General features: G+C 31.5%; 3 protein-coding genes across 4 annotated transcripts; all 3 read right to left on the bottom strand.

Moving 5' to 3' along the window:
• Window positions 1-13,793: 13,793 nt before the first annotated feature.
• LOC124909819 lies at window positions 13,794-14,829 on the bottom strand. Its single transcript, XM_047450453.1, has 2 exons — window positions 14,822-14,829; window positions 13,794-14,493 (listed from the first exon to the last, which is right to left on the bottom strand). The coding sequence occupies exons 1-2, from the start codon at window positions 14,827-14,829 to the stop codon at window positions 13,794-13,796; spliced, it is 708 nt and encodes a 235-aa protein (XP_047306409.1).
• A 135-nt stretch (window positions 14,830-14,964) lies between these two features.
• LOC124909818 lies at window positions 14,965-15,434 on the bottom strand. The gene has a single exon (XM_047450452.1). It carries the CDS (start codon window positions 15,432-15,434, stop codon window positions 15,000-15,002), a length of 435 nt encoding a protein of 144 aa, XP_047306408.1. The 3' UTR covers window positions 14,965-14,999.
• A 2,186-nt stretch (window positions 15,435-17,620) lies between these two features.
• Window positions 17,621-22,791, bottom strand: LOC124945043 (ABC transporter G family member 7). Of its 2 annotated transcripts, none has more exons than XM_047485409.1 (12): window positions 22,359-22,791; window positions 21,931-22,121; window positions 21,703-21,853; window positions 21,460-21,592; window positions 21,043-21,244; window positions 19,633-19,906; window positions 19,414-19,545; window positions 18,963-19,183; window positions 18,574-18,786; window positions 18,418-18,502; window positions 17,934-18,327; window positions 17,621-17,866 (listed from the first exon to the last, which is right to left on the bottom strand). In XM_047485409.1, the coding sequence occupies exons 1-11, from the start codon at window positions 22,638-22,640 to the stop codon at window positions 17,959-17,961; spliced, it is 2,253 nt and encodes a 750-aa protein (XP_047341365.1). In that variant the 5' UTR covers window positions 22,641-22,791; the 3' UTR covers window positions 17,621-17,866; window positions 17,934-17,958. The 2 variants fall into 2 exon arrangements, with proteins under 2 accessions (XP_047341365.1, XP_047341366.1); XM_047485410.1 differs by having other exon boundaries at window positions 17,621-17,864; window positions 18,042-18,327.
• Window positions 22,792-22,927: the final 136 nt, after the last annotated feature.

Below are 22,927 nucleotides of genomic sequence, written 5' to 3'. Positions count from 1 at the left end.
ATGCAAGAAAAAGACTAGGTTTTCTCGGTCAGAAAAAGATTTGGGTCTAGTTTTAGGGTCCTGAGCGGCAGAAAACTAGCATAGACGCGGAGCTAGGCTAGTTTCTTCAGTCTTTATGTGCACAGAAGCATCCAAAAGGGTTGGAAGTGTCGGGAATGCGTCGATTTTTCATGTAGAGAGGCTCCTTGGTCGGGTGGCACCCGAGTATACTTCAGGGTGTAGTTTTACTTATTTGATGCTCTTCTAATGTGCTCCAGGGCTATTTTTTCGGTCATAAAGTAGCATACCTGCTATTTTACCGATTTTTCGACATAATCCTAATCTAACAAAATATTTGGTGATCCAAATGGATCCCAATTTACATAAAAAGTTTCCAAAAAATTTTGAAACATGCATCCTAATTCTAATGTCTTACAAAACAATAAACTAAACCAAAACAATTTTTTTTTTAATATTTTTGAGTTTTTCTTTTTTAAACCTAACTAGATTATTAATAATATACAATTAAATCCTAGATTTAACATTCCACGAACAATAAACTAAATAAAAAATAGATTGTTTTTTTTAAAGACTAAAAAAGTTTCTGCCCTTTTTTATACTTGTTGTTTTTTTGTTATATTTTTTTTAGTTTAACTATGTTAAATATTTACACACAGAAAAATAAAATCCTAAACTTTTATCAAAACATTAAACTTAAAAAATAAATCAAATAAAATCTTAAACTTTTATCAAAATAGTAAACTTAAAAAATAAATTATGCATGGAATTTGTATGTAAAGATAAGAAATAAAATTTAAATTATAATTCTAATACAAGGTGTGTGCAAAGGGGCTGCTCCTTTGCTTTTGGAATTAAAAACAAAAATCTCCTAAGTAAAACTTATGACACAACCCAGAAATGGTTGGTGTTTGCTTAGGGTTTCAGTTGTGGAGAAAACTTGGCAGCCTAAGGCATGTGAGATTGAAAAAGTGGGATCATTTGCAAGGTGTTAAAAGGGGTATTTATAGGCAAATCTATGAAACCATATACTCAAAGACCCATTTAACACACTTGACATAGAAAGAGAAAACTATATTAAACATTGTACAAATGTTTTAAAAACAATGGAGCAATCTCCACTTGACATGTCATTAAATATCAAGTTTTCATCCAATAGGATTTAAGTTTCAATTAATAATGATGTAAAACTTGGTCATTAAAAAAAATGACCAAACCTTCACGCCTCTCTTTAACACACGGCTGAATCTTTATTGGCTTTTGCAATTCCCTCCCATTTTTTTAGCAACTTCTTTTTCTTCTTTTACCGCACTTGATCCTTCACTTTTTTATACTAACGGTTGTGGAGAGATTTCACGTTCTTCAATCGTTACTTTTTTTGTTTGTACCGTTATCCCCTTAACACACCTAGGGGTGCAAACGAACCGAATCGAACCGAATAATACAAAAAAATGATATTCGAGCTCGAGCTCGAAAATTATGAATGGTATTCGAATTCGATTCGAACTTCGAAAATTCAATAAAATTTGGCTCGAGCTCGATTCGAAATAAAGTTCGAACTCGAGTTCGATTCGAATTGTTCGAACCGTTCGAATCATAGCTCGAAATAATTCAAATTCGAGTTCGATTCGAAATATGTGAACATATTTGAATTAAATTAAGTACAGCATAATAAACATTTAGAATTACACCAAAATAAGAAAGTGCATTTAGTACAACTTTCACCATTACATTTTTATCAAAAAAAGAACTAAGTCCACCGTTATATTTTCATCCAAAATACACAAAAATTCCATGAGAAAAAAAGCTCAATGCTTTCATCCAAAATAAACAAAAGTCTCATGAGAAAAAAAGCTTCATGCTTTCACCTCTTCAACCTATACAAAACCAAATAGATAGTCATAAATTCATAATAATATAGCTAATTAATTAACATGAACTTAAAGGATACTCAAAGGCAAATCACTGGCCATGCAACTAGAATATGTTTCTTAGGGCCCAAATTAGCTTAGAGTTCAATATTGGGTAATACAATTGCTTACCTTCAAAATATAGGCTTAGAATGGAGATGGATATTAGGCTTTGCATCTTCTTTGATTCTTGTCTGTTTTCATATCAGTATTAATTAAAGATTAGATTAGTAAATTCAAATAAAACATTAAAAAATGTATGAAAGTTATAAATTTGTAATACAATTGCTTACCTTCAAAATGTAACTGATTTTTTCAAGTTCCAATGATCAATTTAGTCTATAGGTAGATCAATTGTCAAATGTTGTTTATCAGCCTACAAATATAACGACAAATATAGTTATCATTTAGTTTTCAAACACTACTTTTTAATTCGATAAAGAGAAATAAATATAAGCAAAGCAAAACAATCATTACCTTAGTTTTTTTGTCACTCCATGTCGTTTTCGACACCAATCTCCACCGCACATCAACATTTCGACTGTTGTAGGAGCTAAAGAAGCACAATACTTATCAATAACACGACCTCCAGCACTAAAGGTTGCCTCTGAAGCTACTGTTGTAATGGGAATTGCTAATATATCTCTAGCCATAGTTGACAACACCAGAAATTTGTATATATTGAGTTTCCACCAACTAAGAGCATCAAATTTATTACTTGGATCATGCCTGTGACACCCTTTCTCTAAATACACATCCAACTCAGATTTTTCAGATAGTACTGTTTCAATTTCTTTCAAATAAAAGAGAATTAAGACCATCCTGAAGAAAGGCTAGTAATTTCTCTACTAGTTTGACTTAACCTGCTGCCTTGAGATTCAGAACTAGTTGTTGAACCTTGAAGATTTTCAGCAGCTGCGTCTGAATATTCTTTGTAAATTACATACAAAAGCCTTTGAACCTCTCTAATATTACTTTCTAATTCAAATGGGGTATAAAGTTTAGGAAAAGTGAATTCTAGTGCTCGCATTTTTCATCTAGGATCCAAAACACAACCAACCGCCATTAATAAATTGCACTCACCTCAATATTTATCAAACTTTTCCTTCATTTTTTGCACCATTTTTCTAATAAACTCTTCTTCGTAAATGGATGTTCATGCATTAGGATCCAACTGGCAGCTGCTTCTTTCATGCGTTCCATACAAAATTTGCCATCAAGTAACAAAGGTGACATAGTTGTGTCTACAATTTCGAAGCCTAACAATAGTTGTTGTTGTTTGATTGTTTCCTGAAGCTTCTTTTTAGACTCCAAGTGTTGACCACAATGATCTAAGTGTCGTTTTAAGTGTGATGTAGTGCCTGACTTTATTTTTGCGAGGAGTAGATGACAATGTTTACACTTGTATTTGTCTTCAACCTCAATCATATCTGACCATACTTGAGATCTTTTCTGTCTCTTAGCCTTGTGTAATAAATTATCATTCTCTATCACAATATCCTCTTTAGTTGCAATCTCATTTGAATCCAACGAAGCTTGAACGTTGGCTGAATTTGCTGCTGGAGAGGAATCAGACATACCTGAAAAAGTTAATCATCAAGACATTAGAAAATGTAATAATGACAAGGATGAAGCTCATTAGGCAGAAATTAGGCATAAAAGCTCATTTATATAAGGCTTTGAATACAATCTGTATATTCACTAAAATAAATCCCATATCCTGGAGTATAAAATTTAAGAAGCACAATGAAATCAACCAACATAGGAAGTAAAACGACATTAGGTATCCAAATGTGCATGGGGAAAAGGTTGAAACATCATCAAACATGACTAAGAATGAAGATATAATAGTTTCTGAACTGCAAAAATTGTTTAATGACAATAAAACAGAGAGTGAGGCACAATAAATAAATAAAAACGTGGAGCATCAACTATCATAGAAGATGGACTGATTGAAATAATACCTAATAGGGAACTACTTAGTATAAGTAAATGTCTTAATGATTTGTACAGTTAGGTTAAAAATAACAAAAACGAGTGTTCATATAAACCCTTATGCTATTATAGCTCTTTCAGACCAACAAAAACAGGAAACAATGACTAAACAAATGAAAGTGAGGAGAAAAAGGGGATGCATACCTGGGATGGTGGATTTGGATCGGTGGAAACCTAGGATCGGTGGAATTTGGATTTGGAGTCGATCGGTGGGATGGTGGGATCTGGATTCTGGATTTGAAGTTGGATCAGTGAGATTTGGATGGTGAGATGGTGGGATGGTGGGCCGCGGAAGAGTTTGACAAAAATGTGGAGAGAGGATAGAGATGCCCTAACAATGTATAAACTAATAAAAATATATATATATATATAAATATTAAATGAAATTTCGCGAGCGGCTCGTGAATAATCGAACAAAATAATTTGGGTTCGAGTTCGACTCGAAATATTATCGAACATATTCGAATTCGGCTCGAATTCGATAGATTCGAACTCGAATCAAATATATATAGAGCCGTCTCGAAAAGCTCGTGAGACAGCTCGGTTCGTTTGCACCTCTAAACACACCCCTTCTTCCTAAAAAAAAGATTTTATTAAAAAAAACATATAAACAAGTTTATTTTTAATTATTCATACTTCTAAAAACAATTATAATTATAATAAAAGTGCTAACTAACTTATAAAAAATAAAATCGCAAAACATAATCTAACAACTAATATAACAAATTAAGAAAACTAATCTAATTAATTAAAAAAAATAAAAAAATATACCTAACGTCTTTTATAAAAACGTTAATATATATTTTGTAAAATATATTTTTTTATAAATATCCAAGGTAATTAATTAAATAAAACCTTAAATATTATAAGTATAATAAATTTTCTAATAATTGTAACATAGACATATTACTACCTTAACTTATTAAGAATTCAAAATTAATTATTTTTAAAAATTCAGTTGTTCTAAAAAAATTGAAGACTCAAGACTTTTACGCTAAATAAATATTCAGGAAACAAGAAAGAAAAAATATTAATATTTTTCTTTTATAAATTAGTTTTTCAAAATTATAAAACTTTTTATTTTGTTGTCACATAATAATGTTAGATGCGACAACAAAAAGTAATGTTCATCATTTTAACAAAAATATTTTTTTTTTCAAATGGCTAAAAGTATTAAAGTTTTAGCTTAAAATGATACGGTTCAAATTCCAAGTTGCATCATAAAATCGATTAAAATCCAACCCAAATAATAATTGAGTAATTTTTAAAAATAGATCATACATAATTAATATAAAAATAAGAACTTACTTTTAAAAATATAATTCCATAAAATGGTGAGTCGCTCATCTAAAGCAAAAAAGCATGAAGCATATCCCTTTTTGGTTCCATTTTGGATGGACAGTAATGGTCAAGGCACCTTTCTTTCTTTCTTTCTTTATTATTATTTTGTGATCGAATTTGTTCTTTTCCCATTGAATGATTAAAATCAAATAATGGAAGAATCTTGTATATGACTGAATAAAACAGTAATATTATGTACCAACAATGATCGGTGATAATAGATGAAAATAGATACTTGTATGTCTAATACCTTAATACATGTTGTTATTCGATTATCGAGTTCTGATATTTTAAATCGGGTTTGGTTCGGGCATAAGAGGGGAAGAAGGTACTTGATCGGGTACTAAATCCAAATCTAATACCTGACTATATTAATATTAAAAATAATGTTTTTTTACTAAAGTTTAATGTGTGACTTTTCAAATACTGTATATTACAAAATATTATCATATATGGTCTTATACACATTTCACTTCAAACATAGTCATAAATACACTAGCTTTAAATGTTTTATGTTCCCAAAAATAATATTTCTCTACGTCAATCTTAACTTCAACTTTTATTTTAACAACAAAATATTACTTTTTTCTTCATTCTTCATGTTCAATCTTCAAATATTATTAAATTTAGATTCTTTTTTAGATGATTAATTATAATTTAGCACCATTTTTCGACGTTGTTTATCAATATTCGGTTAAGGATAATTTTAATTGACGCTCATAATTTTTGATAGAAATTCTTTCGACACTATTTATTAGTTCGTTCAATTCGCTATATTTCAAAATCGTTTATAACTCAAATAAGTTCGTTCTTGAGTGACACCTTAACAAATTGCATGAAGGTTAAATCTTGTTTTTATAAATTGTTTCTACAATTTAATATATATATCATCAATTATTTGTATTAATTTTGAGATTTTATTTTGTATTACTTATTAATTAATTTCCTATATATTTTATAAATTGTTCATAGTATTAATTTTTATAAGAAAAAGTATCTAAATAAATAATAGATAGGCGAGCTAATTGATAAGAAACCGAATCACACAATTATAAAGAAAATATTTGAATTTAAATTTGAATTAATACAAACAATCCCTGATTTCCAGCTATATCTTGAATGCTCAATTAATTATCTTTAATAAAAACAACAAAATAAGCTTTCTATTAGGGCTTTTCACAAATAAAAAAAATGAAACAGCTAAATGGGATAGTGAAAGTTTGGAATTTGGAGAACTATAATAATTCAAAGCACAGTTGTCTTGGTCTTGGGCCCTTTAGATCAAGCCCGGTCTAATTTCTCCCTCACAGGCCTGATCATTTATTTTAATTTTCTCTCACATGTAAGGTATCAATTCACTCAAAATGGTTGTTTAAATTAAAAAAAATACTTATAATTAAGATTTTATTTTAAAATAATAGTAGTTATATATTATTATTATTATTATTATTATTATAATTATATATAGGGGCGTCTAGTGTGATTCTTGTGACATTATAAAAAAAACTGCATTATGATAAGTTGTAGTCGTATGTGTTATAAGGGGTGAAATCGACGACTCACTTGCTCTTACATTGTCAATGGTGGCTAGTATGTGGAGTGCGATTGAAATTCATTATGTGATGTTCGAGTTTTTAGATAGTTGCTATAAAATTTAGATTGAGTTGGATGATACGATAATAATACATATTTGAGTTACAATCTCAATTATTTTTTGGTGAACAATACACTAGTAGAAAAGATGTATTTTATAACTAATAAGACCGTTACAGATAATAGATATTAGTAACGACTCTAAGAAAAATTGTTACTGATACCCAGTTTGTCGCTTTAATTTCCGCAACATGGGTATCTATACCGACTTTGTAGAGTTGTTATAAAAACGATAACAATATCAGTAAGTCATAGATATGTTACTAATAAATATATCAGTAACGGCTATATGGCGACCGTTACTAATGTTGCTGCCATATTTGTAACAACTAAGTATATAATCGTTACTGATACTCATCAAATGAACATCTATAACGAAGACAGGCCCGTTACTAATACTCTTATTTATAATTAATTAATATTTTCTTCTTTCTTCTCTTTTCTTCTTTCTCCCTTTTTTTTTGCTGACGTTCGATGTTGCTCGTCGTTCATTCACTGTTAGCCGTTCACCGTCTTTCGTCGTCTTCCGCTCGCCGACGTCCGTCTTCCTATTGTTACAGTAAACAATCTATCTAAAAAATTAATAGTTACAGTATAATATTGTTTCAACAATTCCTATTTAAGTTATTGAATTTGTACGAGAGAGGACTATCAAACATGTTCCTAATTTTGCTCACGTATTTCTCCACACGCATACAAAGAAACCAACTATGTAGGATCCAACTCCGGAGGTCCCCACTATTATTTCTAAGAAAGCGGTAAGTCGTGTTTATAAGTTTAATTTGAAACCTATATACATTTGTACTAATAAAAAATTAATTTATGTTTGTAGTCTGCGTTGCGCACTATCATAAAAGAAGATTCGAGACAGAATAAGCTGCAGTTGATAGAGTACGCGTTCGGGTCTCAACGACATGGTAGAGTAGAGGATATAGGATCCGACGTTATTTAGAGAAGATGCACACGGGAGTGCATCGAACAGTCAACGCACTGACATGCGGTAGTTACGTGATGAGAACTAACGATGGCAATTTTTAAACGTCCGCGAAAACCAAACCGATTTTTTTTGTTTGGGACGGTTTTTTCTCGAAACCGAACAGAGATAGGACGAGGATGATATTTGTGTCCCCCGCCCTGCCCCAATCTCACCCCGATTTTGCCCCGAACACTATAAACATAATTAAATATATTAAATCACAAATATATTTACTTATTAATTATATTTTATAAGATTCGTAAGTTTATTTTTTTAGAATAATATAAAATTTCAAAATATTATAATATATATTATATTAAAAAATCCATTTATATAATTTTATAGTATAATTTTTTATTTTTTTTAATATTTTATTAATGGTGCCCCGCGTGGATTCATTGAAATGGAACATGGCGGGGATAGTATTAAAAAAATCTCCGAAATAAAAATAGGGCGGGCATGGTAAATACATTCTCCATCCCGAACGGCTCCATTGCCATCCCTAATGAGAAACGGGATCTATAGGAGGAGATGTAGAGGATGAGGGAGGAGCGTGCAATTGAGAGACATCAGTCACAGGAAGAGCGTGAAGTTGAGAGACATTAGCTACGAAAAAAGCGTGAGAAGATGCGGACTGAGATGTTGGAGATGAGGGAGCAAATGCGTGACGAGTCGATGGAGTTGCACAAACATATGACCATGATATTATCCATGTTATCCCACCTTCCCCTCCCCCTCCGACTTGAGATTAATGTATTTTATATATTATTTATAAATATTGTTAGGATTAATGTATTTATTTTTATTTTTTACAAAACAGCTATTCATTATTGTTTACATGGATAAATAATATTACGAAACAAAAAAATTAGAAAATAATTACTATCAGTAACGGTGGTCTAAATATAAAGCTTTTACTAATTGATAAAATCAATAATAATTGTCCCATAACGACATTATCTTTAGAGAGTTATTACTGATATATATAATAGCATTACTGATATTAATATCTATAACGTCTATCAAATACCGTTACTAATACTTTTTATATCAATGACAACAATTTCAGTGACAAATAATAACGGGAAATAGGACCGTTGCTGAATCTTATTAGAAACGACCTTTTCCTTTTCAGTAACGGCTTTATCCATCACTAATGCCATTTTTTTACCAGTGATATTTATAGTTAGAGATAAATTGTCGAATTTTTAATGATCATATTCGTTCGATGCGTATTATTTATAATGTTATTATTATCACGCTTTCTGATATTTTTTTTATAGAAAGCTGGTGGAGTAGGTAATAGAGTTATTCGTTCTTTTTAATTTATGAGCTCGATGATATGATGGGTAACGTGTTTATATTATTATTAATATTATTAATTTTTTTACTCTTTTTTATTTTATTTTCTCATGTCATTTTTGACATTTTGTATAAACCACTTCTATCATTTTTAATATAAATAGAACATATTAATTTATATATATATATATATAATTTAAATAATAATAATAAATAAGTGACACTTAAATAAATTATAAATAAAAAAATAATTATATAAGTTCATCTATTTAAAAAACTAATATTTTTTAAATATGCAAATATATTTTTCTTTATATATGTAAATTAGTAAAATCGAAATAATTTATCCTCTAAAATTTTAAGATCATAAATTTAAAATTGGTAAAGTTTTAATTAGTTTAAGAGTTTATCTAAAAATTAAAATGGTTAATATTTTAAAATCTTAATATTTAAGAGTTATATTGAAATTCTATATATCATAACCCTACTAAAACACATCTCACAGTACAAACAAAATAGGTAAAACTTAGATATAGTTTTTTTTCACTTTTCTATGAATTTAAATTAGATAATGGATTATAATAATTATAAATAAAAATGTGTTGTATGGAATAGATTGAGCTTGATTATAGTAATTGATTAGTTAATGAGACTAATTTAAAACAACCTAGATCGGATAAGGCATAGGGTATGTTGTGAGTTCCTATTTACTACTTGTAATCTTCAGGAATCGTTCTCTCCGTAGGTTACGTGGCAATACATAAAATATTGCGGGGAGACTTGATGTTCGATACGTTTTAACTTTGGTTTGCGTGCCAGACTTATTTTAAAAGAAAACATTATTTTAAAATAATATCTAGGAGCTTTGAAATTAATTATGTAAAAATAATTAATTATGTTCAAATTTTAATAAGCTGGGGATTAAATAATAATTTGGTTAAAATCCGGTTTAAATTAACTAAACACAATTAATTTAAAAATTATTTATTTGAAATCAGAGTCGCCAAATAATTTTATGGAAATTAATAAAATGTGTATAAACGTATTTATACTAGAATTTCTGTAAGAGGTTCGTATTTTTGGTTACGTTCGGAAAAGGGCTTACGCGTTTTGTCATCTGCGCCCGTCAAAGGACGGTTTTAATATTTTTTAAAATAAACAAAGTCTGTCTATTTAAGATTTATTTATAACATTTATTTTCTTTAATTAGTAGTCTGGAGACTTACTATAATAAGTTTAGATTGCGTAAATAATTATACAAAATTATTTAGAAGGGCATACTTGCGATTACGTTGATATAATACTAAGTAAAAACCCTAAAAATATCATAAAAGTGTTAGAATTAAAAAATAAATTCTAAATATTTAAATATTGGTTTAGGAAATATCCCGAAAATATTTAAATATCATTTTTTGACCTTTCGGAATTATTTAAAAATGGATTCGGGTTCCAAAATTACACAAATAATTTTAGATTTCAAAAAGATGAACCAAACAGGCCTTAGGAACGGAGTCATAGGGTCCAGGTTCAGTTTTAGTGATATGGGCTCATACGGGCTCGGTCTAGACTAGGGTGGTCTAGACTAGGGCTCGGGAACATGGTTCAAGGGACCGGAAGGCTCGGTTCTGGGTTTGAGAGGCTCGATCTCGAACTCGAACTGCTTGGTCGAGGGACTAGAAGGCTCGGTCCTAGGGTTTAGGAGGCTCAATCCTAAACTCAGGTTGCTCGGTCATATGTTTAGGAGGTTTGACCCCAAGTCTAGGTTTATCGATCGTGGACTTGGGAGACTCGGTCCCTAGTCAGACTTCATGGTCCAAGGTTAGAAACCTCGGTCGAATGTGTCGGTCCTTTCTCAAGAACACCGATCATCGGTCTCGGTGCTGACTCAAGAACATTGATCCTTGATCTCGGTGCTGACTCAAGAACACCGATCCTCGATCTCAGTCCTAACTCAAGAACATCGGTCCTTGGTCTCGGTCGGTCAAGGACTCGGTCGTCGGGGACCGAGTGTTCTTGTTTTGGTCATAAATTACCAAGGTTATAACTTTTGATACAGATCATGGAATCATGATCTATAAGTTGCAGATGATTCATATAATTATGAAGAACAAAAGTCATAACCCTAATCCTGATTTTTCAATTTTTACATAGATCAATTTCTAAAAACTATTTTTAGGTGAAAATTTGGGATCTTTTGAATTACGCCATTTAAAATTCTGATTTTTATTTCATTAGCTGTGAAATGATGAATATAGTTGAACGCAACCAAAACAAGATCATAACATCATTGTTACAGTTTTTGAAGATAAAATCAAAATCTATTTTTTTTTTCAAAAACACAGTTAGATCAAACCTGACCAGGACGATGTTACAGTCATCTGAAAATTATCATAACATGTTTATAAACATGTTTAGTAACTATTTGAATAAAAAAAACAAGATTAAAACTCAAAATCATGAATTTTCAAAAATCCAGCTTTACAATTCAAATTTTCATTTTTTGAATTTTATTTTGATTTGATTGAATCTCTTTCAACAGAAAGCTCATATAACATCTAGGGAATGATTCTAAACAAAGAAATTACATAATTAAACCCTAGAACAGATCAAACCGAATAAACTTGAAAATTTTGAAAAAAAATCAAATCTTCAATCACAAATCGATATACAAAGGAATGTAAGCATATCAACAGTTGGAGAACACTCTTGGGATGTGTTAGAAGCATTTACGAAGCCTGAATCGGAGTTGTGGTGACCGGAAAAGATTTTCACAAAATATCAGTTTGCCGGAGTTCCTTGGATCTTCGATTTGTACTGTAATATTCAATAAATGTTTGATGATTTAATAGAGTATCACTTATAGGGTATTTATACCAAGTTAGGTCGGTTGAAGTGATCGAATTCCACTTCAAGTTTTTGCTTCTAAAATTCTTATCTCTAATTCTATTTAAAATCGTGGCAGCCTAGTTCTAGGGCAAGGTGTCAATCATAGTTATAGTGTTAATGATCACGAAGATAAGACGGACATGTGGGAAGAAAATTAGAGGATTAGGTGAAGAAATAACGGAGCTATCCTTTCTGAAAGAAATGCCCGTCTTCGTCGCGTTTTCAGCGAGTGTCCCAGCTCGGCGAAGAAGAATACCCAAAATAATGTTGTTTTGTGGTGTCGTTTGGCATTTCGTCCGCGTCTCTGCGATCTGGGCTAACGATGATAGCCATCCCTTTAGTTGATCTAGTGGAGCGTGCGCGCATTGGCTCCGTTACAACGACTGTGTGGTGGGTTTCTGGGCGCTGAATGAAAATCCAACGCTAATATGATGGCCTAGAATTCTACTACATTAATTAAACATAATTTTGACTACACATGATTATTAGTTTTATTTTTCATAATAGGGTTATTTGAAATCGAATTTTAATCAATTTCTTACGTTTTTCTTCACCAAAAAATTCATAAAAAATATTATTGGAAACATAATAAAAATTATGTCTATTATTTTTATTTTTGGGTATTTTGGGATATTTATTTAATTATTTTAAGCCATAAATTATACATAATTTATGTTTAAAATCATAATTAATAATTTCAACCCCTTCTTGAGTTTAATTTGGGTAAAATAAATACAATATTTTAATCTCATATTATTTTTGAATTTTTATTTAATTTTTTTAATTTGTATTTAATTACACAATAATTAACCCTAACTTGAACTTTAATTATTATTTTTTGTGTTATTTTGAATTTAAAAATTCAAATTATTATTTTACTATTATTTAAAATAATAATATTTATTTATAAAATATGGTAGTAAAATCTTCTTAATGCTTTACAGAGGGTGCATATTATACTCATTAATAAAAACTATTTATTTCAAAATTTCAGTTAATTCTAAACAATAATATTTGTTTGTACATATTTGTGTTATGAATAAATTGTTTTAAATCTCCTTTCTCCTTTTATTTTTCTTTTATTCTCTTCCACCTCTAGTAAGGAAACTAACATAAATTATTGTCTTATAATTTATTTTTATAATTTCCAAAACTTATTATTTTCATTAGTTATAATAAGGAAACTCACATAAGTTTTTGTTACCTATATTTTCTTGAAACTTCCTAATTTTCAAAATCTCTTATTTCCCTTCATTTTTTCGCTCATCTATGTCGTTTTTCTTTATTTTTTATTACCTATAACACAATAATAATAATAATAATATATATTTAATTTATTTATTTAATGGTTTTTTATTTATACCATTTAAGTTTTATTTAAAAGTTGTTATAAATTTTGGAAAATATTTTGTTAGATCGGAATTTTTCAAAATTAAAATATTGCAGTGTAAAAAATAAGTGTCCACAACTAAGATTTTGTCTCCTAAACATGTTTCTAATATCATGTTAAAATAAAAAATATATTGTATTAAATGTTATTTAAAATTACATTAAAACATAAACTTCGTACCTCTCTTAGAATATATCTCTATTGAAATGGTCTAAAATAGAGGTTTTTTTAGACTGTTCGAGACGCGTAGTTGTTCACTTGGAGAGTCCTAAGTTGTTCTTGGTGTTGGGACAACATCTACTTCAGATGTTGCATCTCTCGACTCATATCTTCATACTCCTTTTTATCGTTTATGTTGAATAGATACTCCTCTTTTAAGTATTCCATTCTCATAAATCAATGCTTCAAGTTTTTCCTTCAACGTGTTAGTCTCTTGCTGAAATGTTTGGACTGCTTGATAAGTTGTACAAGAAATAACATACTTTTCAAACACCTCGAGAGCTCGAGAAGCGCGATTTTGGGCATCATCCATATTGGAAGCGTTCATCATTTCCGTCACAAAAAGTTTGACCCAATCTCCACCATGCATGGTACCCAGATCCTTACTAGAAGGCACATGATCAATTGAAGCTTGTAAATGAGTCTTATCTTCATATGTAGCTTTGGGTTTTTCTCCAACTAGGTTCATGTTCTCAGCTGACCCCAACCTCAACTGTAGGTCATTCAAACTTCTAATGGCCAATTCAAGATCATTATCACATTCTTTTAGCACCCTTTCAATAAACTGTTTGTCCATATTAGTGAAGAGAGTTGAGAGATGATCAATGACCAAAAAATAAGATGAGGAGGATCCATCTATAGCCCTCTTTAGGAAAAGTTGGACAGGAGATGAAGGAGAGCAGCGAATTCTCTTAGAAACATGCGATAGATGGAAGTTCCTCGAAGAAGGAAGATCTCTTGCCGCACACGATGGAAGACATGTTTTAAGAACTATATGCCTCCACAATGGCAGAAATCTCCTTTGTTTTCTCTTATTCTCTTCCCTTTCTTATAAGGAAACCAACATAAGTTCATATTTCCAATAATTCATCTCGAAACTTTCTAATTTTCCTAAATTTCTTATTTTATAACATAAGGAAAATAACATAAATTCTTGTTTCCTATAATTTATCTCCAAGTTTCCTAATTTTAGAATTCTATTATTTCCTTTAACTTTTTCAGTGTATATATGTGCCGCTATGTTTTTATTTTCTGTAAAACAATAAACAATATTAATACTATATATTTTCCCTTAACCTATTTATTTAAAATTGACTAGTATAACCTATGTCCGTGAATAATATTTTCATCCTATTTGTGAGTTCCTATCACCTATCCATGTTATAAGAAAATTATGTGTCAAAATTTTAGTTAATTCTAAATAAAAATATTTGTTTGCACATATTTGTGTTATGAATATTTGTTTTAAATCATAGAAAATACCATCCAAAGTGTAATGTTTCTAACGATAAAGTGTGAGCTAAATTTGATAAATAAAAGTTGAATGTTGTCAAGGAATATGCCCAGCTATCAATATCCTTGCCACATGAAACATAACCGTCGCTGCCGAGATAGGGAGGCTTAGAGCCAAAATCACCAAGAAGCCCACCGCCGTTGCCGGTCGAGTCTCCAATAGCCACGACTGCAACATCCCCATCACGTCGCAAATGAAGGCGTCGTAGTCGCCGTAAACTTGCTTCTCCCACCACATCCATTCCTCCGGTGGCGACTCGTAATTCTTGTCGGCCAGCTTCATCTCGTGAATTCTCATTCTCAGAATCAACATTCCCTCGTCTACCATGTTCTGCCCGTCGTTGTGGTTGTGGGATTCTCTTCTCATCAAGGTGATCTTCCTCGCCGGAATTAATCTCTTTTTACTCTGGATGACAGTCTTCCGGTGTAAATGTAATGGCCGGGAAGGAAGGAATGAGGACGTTAATGCCATAGTTTTTTTTGAAAAATATTGAAAGATTAAAAGGTTGGATTTTTATTTTGGAATAATAAGACTAAATACACAAACATATATAAAGATTTGGCGCATGAATCAACGGTGGGTCACGTAACCGTGTCTTTCAGTTTTTGACACACACATGATGTCATATGCGTGTGTTTTTATTTGATTCTAAACAAACACATGTCACAAAAATATAAAAATAAAATAAAAAATACAAAAGATGTTAACGTCTAAAAAGATTATCGAACTCGTAGATTCTCGAGAAGGACTATTAGTTTCTCAATCGACTTCACTTGCTTTTTATAACAAATATTATAAAATGTTGCAATCATAATACTATAAATGATATGTATCGGACGACTACGATTATTAAAGATTCCACGATTTTTTTCTAACGAGAAAATCTATTATAAATTAATCGGGATGTTTATTCAAAAATATAAATATATCATATTATCTTTAATTTTCAATCCAAATTTCTCAACAACTATAAAGATTCTATATAAATAAATTTAAATACAAGATAAATAAATAAATAAATAAACACTAGATAAATAAAAATAAATATAATAATGAGAAAGAAAAATAGTTTTTTCTATTTCTTTTTTAGTATAAAAATAGAAAGTTTAGGACTTTGGTCAATTAATTATATTCGTATTTTGACTTGTCTTTTTCTTGTTTTATATATAAAAACAAACAAAACCAAATCTTCATAACACAAAATCATAAATTTTGAATGTGGGTTTAGTTATCTAAATGGTGGTCGTATTTTGAATGTATTTATTAGATTTGAATTATATGATAAAAGAAATGAAGGTAAATTATTTTGAATTAAATCCTAATAATCCATATATATCAAACAAGCCCAAAGATTTGTTCATTGAAACCGTCTTTCATGTATTAAATAATTATTATTAGCAGCTTCTACTCAAACTTTTCTAATGATGATTTTTCAGCTTCTAGAAAGATTTTTTTTATTTCCTATTATTGCAAAAGTCTACCTTCTAGTTCTAGATACATTTATATATAGGGAGAGAAATAAGTCAAAATGCATGTGTTAATAATAATACATTATCAAGGTTTTAGTATTTTTATTATAACATTTAGAATAGATGGCATCAAATAGTTTAAAGTTGTTATTACTTATTTTTATAGATAGAAATATCATGTTTATTTATAAATTAGTTATTTCTAACCCTAGTAAAAAATAATCAATAGCAACGGAATTTGGCAACGGTTTAAAATAAATAATTATCAATAATTTGCAGTTATTATATACCGTGACCAAATTTTATATTTTTTTTAAAAAACAATTGTTATTTTAAATAAAAAAAATCTAATTAAAAATTTTGAGCTACATATAAATTCTTAATTATTTTATTATCCCTTCAGTTAGCCCCTCTTTTTCACTCATATATCTCCGATCAATCGCATTGTACGAAAGTGAATTAGTCGTCGTCGGAGCAGTGAATAACATTTCCAGTCATGAGTAAGGTATGATCTATCATTTTTTGCAAACCTCATTTACAATCATCTGCATAATTTATAATTCTGTATCATTGACAAATCCAGCTGCTATAGATCCCTGCTCTTAGTTACACCTTGTTGTTTTTCGGTGCCTATGATAGACTAATATATTTGTGTGTCTGCTATATTCTTGAACGTCAATTCAACGAGCGAGAATATAGCAGACACACGAATATATTTAAAACAAGACGGATGAAGAGTCTCTCATAAGAAGCAAGGAGCAAATTAGAGCGTTAACTACCAGCAGCGCTGACAAATCCAAGTTCTTTGAATTAGAATTGAACTTCATCAAACCCGAGTCCAAATTTCTTTATGCCGTGCGGCCACTTTATATTGAAATGATTTTCACATCCAATGTATTTAATTAATTAATGTCAATTAATGTGTTTCTCTCTACTTTTTTTTAAAAAATAATATAAAACAAATTTTAGAACTATATAAAAATAATTAAGTAACTTGTCTCCATGAAGCAATTCATTAATGCGACCATAAATAAAGGAAACTCAACACTTAACAATTTAACTCATATATATCGTTTTATTTTATTTTAATGATAATTAAATAAATTCTTTAATTGTACCTCTAATGGGGACCTTATTTGAATACATTTGAACCCTAACCTAAACATGGTATACAACTAACTCAATGTAAGTAATAAAACTGGACAAATTTATCCAGATTTTTATTATAGAGCTCCATAACTTCAAAATAAAGCTCTAATCTTAATTCATTTTTATTTATACATCCATCTAAAGTAAAACTCTAATCATCTTATTAAACCAAACAAAAGACTTGAGTTAGAGTCTACTTACTTGCCTCCATTGATCTGTGGTGTATCGATAAATCAATCATTCATTCTGTATGTGCAATATCTCCTTTAAACTCTCCTCCCACCTGTAGCAGATAAAAAAAAATGAATAAATAAGAAAATGAAGAAGAACCCAATTCAACATATAATCCGCACCTCCTCCTCCATGTAATCAATCAATCAGAAACCCTCAAGTGTAAATGGATTAAGAAAGTCTGCTGGAGCAGATTCAAGTTCAACCCCCTCCAGATTTTGTTCATTACCTTCTTCTTCTTCTTTTTCTTCCTCTTCTTCTTCTTCTTCTTCTTGTTGGGATTCTCCATTCGACTCCACCACCTGTTGTTCTTCGGACACAACAGGCTCGAGAAGTAACCGGGGGGATGGTTCAGTTTCATCCGGAGGAGTTATTGATGGCTCTAGAGGTTGGTATTTGGGTTTGTTTTTCTGAAGGAGGAGATAAGTGGTCCAATACCAGAACATCACTATTCTACTTTGTGCTATAACCGTATCCCTAATCTTTGTTCCTCCAAACGACAGCCGCTCTAGTGCCTGCAATCGTAAAAACAAAAAAAAAAACTATAAAATATAGAAGTTGTTCATTTCATAAAATATATATCCTCTCCTCTCCTTTTGCCTAACCTGTTCTCCAAATTGTACATCAAATGAATTCTGATGATTAAACTGAAGTCCTGTAAATTCATTTACACAAAGACCTTGGAATGCCCTGAAACCAAAATAATTTCATTAAAATTGAACTATGGGAGTTTAAATTATAATCCATGATAAAGAACATACCGTCCTATGAGGGAAACATGAGGGATCCAGCGGAAGATTATAGGAGTGTTGTCTGAATTAACATAGTACCCACCAAAAACTATAAACACAGTCATAAGTGATGGCCCTAACGCCATTGCTGCTTCAGTTGTCGGGACCATAGCTCCCACGGTTAGACCCATGGCAGATGCAGCAAATGATTCAATTGTTACTATCCCACAAAACTTCCCATATCTACATTTCACAAATTATTTCAGTAAGCTCTAGAAATATTCCAAGATTTGAATCTGGATATAGATGAGAAAATGCCTCTCATTAAAAAAAGAAGAAAAAAAAACTACTATTCTTTTTCATTTAAAAGGAGATTAAGCAACCGAATAGAATGATAATTCTTGTAAAAAGAATTGCACCTTGATAAGTTTGGATGTAAGCGAGCCATAGGGTAAAGAATGGTTCCAAACAGTAACGGGAAAGCTGCACCAACAGGGATTTCTGCCAGCAACTTAGACAGAAGATATGGCCCCAACGAATAAGATCCTTTTGCTCGCTCCCTATCTACGATTGCACGCTCTTTAGGAAAGACACCAACAGTCTTTGTTAGTGCAGCCATAGCCGTGTTTATGGCAGTAACCTGAAGGAGAGACATTCAAGTGAAAAAGATTCCAAACCGATTATAATATATAAACCTGAAAGTTAGAGAAACTTAGGGAAAAATATGAAGTTTCTCCAGGACATGACATAAATTCTCAGTTTTAGAAACAATTATTGTTTTTGTTTTTGAAATTAAATTAAATCATAGACAAATTCAGAAGTTCATTAAATTTATGTTTCTATTTCTGGAAACCAAATGAGGTTAGATACCTGAAGCAATCCCATTCGGTCCTGTATTGACGTCTGAGACTGTCCCATTCTCCAAAAAACAGATCCAAATATAATAGCTGAAGCGATCGACATCCTCGCTCGTACTTTATTTGTCGACCCATCACGAGAAGCCTGATCATCATTAAAACCACCAAATTCAGAATATTCCAAATGCTAACAACTATTTGCATATCAAATAAACTGGACAGAGAAAAAGACCTGCATCCACGCACGTTTGAGGAGCAACCGAAACTGTTTCCACCAATTTCCTTTCTTGTTGGGATCATTCCTTCTCAATGACACGACATTTTTAGACCTTTGCCTTGTTGTAAGTGGCGTTGCATATAGAATATATGGAATTTGCTGAGAGAATGCATCAACAAGCCCATCTATCCTTTTTCGAGAGGAGTAGACACTATCAGTGGAACTGTAGTCAATCGAGATTAAATCTGCCAAAAATTCAGCAGGGTTGACATGATCCGGACATGTATACCTGTAAATAATCATCTATCAGTTAAATCACAAAATATCATATGCTTTAGATCATACCAATTAAATCTAAATATTGAAATCAACAAAAGGCTGGAAAGGATGACAAAAGGAAGTAAGGCAGTGTTTTTTATAACACAACTTATCACTTAATCTACATAATTAAGTACTTATTTGAATTAAGCTTATTTACTAAGAGTTCCCCTCTGGACCTGAGAGAAGAGAAGGTTCGCGACCCGATCTCCTGCACAGATTCTCAATCAATATGCATTGAATGAAGGAATTGGTCGGCCAACTTGATGAATGACTCTTTTATCCTCTCAAAAAAGCAACTCACACATCATAAATGTTATTTAACTCACTTAATTATTAAGATTCAACTCAAATTAAGCTAAAATATGGCTGAATTTGCTATGAATGACCTAATTCGGTAATATAGTAAGATGATGCAAAAGACAATTTTAACCCTTGTAAATTAATCCAATTATGTCAATATAAGGCTAAAATAATCTTTAAGTACTTCCCTGACATTAGTTCCACATTTTATCAAACCAACTTAGATATCAAGTAAGTCCAGTTCATATATTTTCATTTAATTATTCAACATTTCTAGACACTTAATTAATTATGTATTAAAATTCAGTATTCAACAGTTTGTTTTCAGTTTTAGCAATAAGACGAGAATAATGTATCTGCTATATTGTCTTAGTAACAAATGAAGATTCTATTCCCTATCCTATTGTTCGAGTGAAATTCAGAACGGTTGACAACTTTTAGCATTACCTTTAGACTCCATAACTTTTAGGAAATCCTTAGAGAAAGTGTAATAATAAATACCAAATTTGGAGCTTTTCTAGTATTCTATTTTTAACTTAATCTGCTACTCAATATTATTCTGTTCTTTTCTCATGAATGGACTTGGAAAATCAGAATATTTTTTAAAAAGGTCAGCTTTCATTAAGCCTTTGGTTCTATCAGAACACATGAACTTTTGATTATATCAGAAATTCAGAATGCATGAATCTTTTGAATCTATCAGAACCGCAACTTTTCCCTTCAAATATGACTTGGAAAATTAGAATAAAAAGCAGAAACTAAAGCATTATTAACATCTATTGCATATAAAGATATATAACTTACCCCATATTTGCAAAATAAGCCAATGGTTCAGAACGAGCAGCACCACTGTAGACTAGTGCACCTTCCGTGAGTAACACAATGTCGTCGAATTTGGCATAAACTGAACCTCGGGGTTGGTGTATAGTGCAAATCACAGTATGCCCATCCTCAGCCAACTGTCTGAGAGTTTCCATTACCTTCTCTGCCTGGAAGGCATCAAGTCCTGCAGAAGTTACACTTAGTTTTCAATTTTCATATATGTACCTAAAAGAACATGGCTAATTGATTTAATGCTGCCTTTCTGGGATGATTTTACAGAAAGAATGAGAAAAACAAAGGGTTCATTAGGTTTCCATCCAGGTTTAGATCTCATCAAACAGAAATAATGCAAGCCAATTGTTAAAGTATTTCTTAAGTATGCTATATCACAAACATTACCTGTTGTAGGCTCATCAGCAAAAATGACAGATGGGCTCGCGATCATTTCGCATGCCATTGATAAACGTTTCTTTTCACCACCACTGATTCCCCGCACTTTTGCATCCCCAATACGGGAATCAGCACAACTGACCTTTAAGGTGAAATTCACATAGAAAATGAAAGAAATATCAGAAGTTGGCAAAAAAAAAAAGAAACTCAAAACTCTTTAATATTCAACTCCTTAGGAGATTAGATGCATACCAAACCGAGTTTAAACAAAAGATTGTTGACATATTCATCCCTCTCTTCAACAGATATTATCTCCCGAAGTTGGAGCTCAGCTGCAAGAGACAACGTTTCTCGAACAGTCAGCTGTGAGAAGAACAAATCCTCTTGTCTCACATACGCAAATCTGAAACCAGATTAATATGATGATAAAAATGTTAAAATAGACGAAGATGTGATTTATATTCATACAACCAATCTTACTTGTATGCTTTGTTTGAAATTTTCCTGCCGTTGATTTCAAATAGGCCAGACAAATGCAAACGAGGGGAAGCCACTGTTTGACCTGCCAGAACATTAAGTAGAGTAGTCTTCCCCGAGCCTGATGGTCCCATGATAGCAAGCAATCGTCCTGGTTTTGCCTCCCCACTGACGTTCTTAAGTAAAAACCTTATCTACAGGTAAATACAAAAACATTCACACAATATATACAGCCAAACGTGCAATTTCATAGCCAATTTAAATGTTTCTACTAAAAAGTGGATTGTAAGTTCATGAATGGTTCATAATTTAGAACAGATAACAACAATGCCAGCAAATGAGATACTACTAAAAAAACAAACAAATGCATAAACCATGAATCCATGAATCCATGATACAAATGAGAGAAAGGAAAAAGAGAAAAGGCTCACAGATTTGGAAGATTTATCTGAGAGAGCACAGGAGATGTTACTCCACCGAAGAGTAACCGGAGTAACTTTTCCTCCGCTGTGCACTTCCTCATCGTCGAATCCTCCATCGGCGCCGTCGTCATCGTCCTCAGAATCTGTTTCCGGAAACTGAGACAGCTTAGGACCAGAGAACAAGCGGAACAAGAGCGCGAACGCAACGGCACCGAGGACCTGGCCTACTCCGCCTTTCCCGCCGATGCCTACTATCCGGCCGACGCTTTTCGCGCCATTTATCAACACCATTTCTCAATCACCTTCAGCCACAGCAGATTCTCCAGTCACTCAGTTCAGTTTTTCACTTTGCGGTTATACGTTCGATCGGGAGAAAAGATTCTCCCCGTAGAATATGAATTTTCTCCGGTGCTAGTAAGAAGCTCCACGGATGTCAGACACGTATCCCGTTATGAGGATAAGATGGGCTTCAATCAATTTTGCGAGGCCCAACAAAAAAAAATTGGGTAGATTAAGAGCTTGTTTGAGGAAGGGTTATTTGGATAAATCCTGGGTTTTGTCCAAATAATTCTTGTATG

The sequence above is a fragment of the Impatiens glandulifera genome, chromosome 7, assembly GCF_907164915.1.
Source record: "Impatiens glandulifera chromosome 7, dImpGla2.1, whole genome shotgun sequence".
Taxonomy (NCBI): Eukaryota; Viridiplantae; Streptophyta; class Magnoliopsida; order Ericales; family Balsaminaceae; genus Impatiens; species Impatiens glandulifera.
The sequence above is the reverse complement of the archived record's forward strand: the minus strand, read 5'-3'. Positions and strand labels throughout refer to the sequence as shown.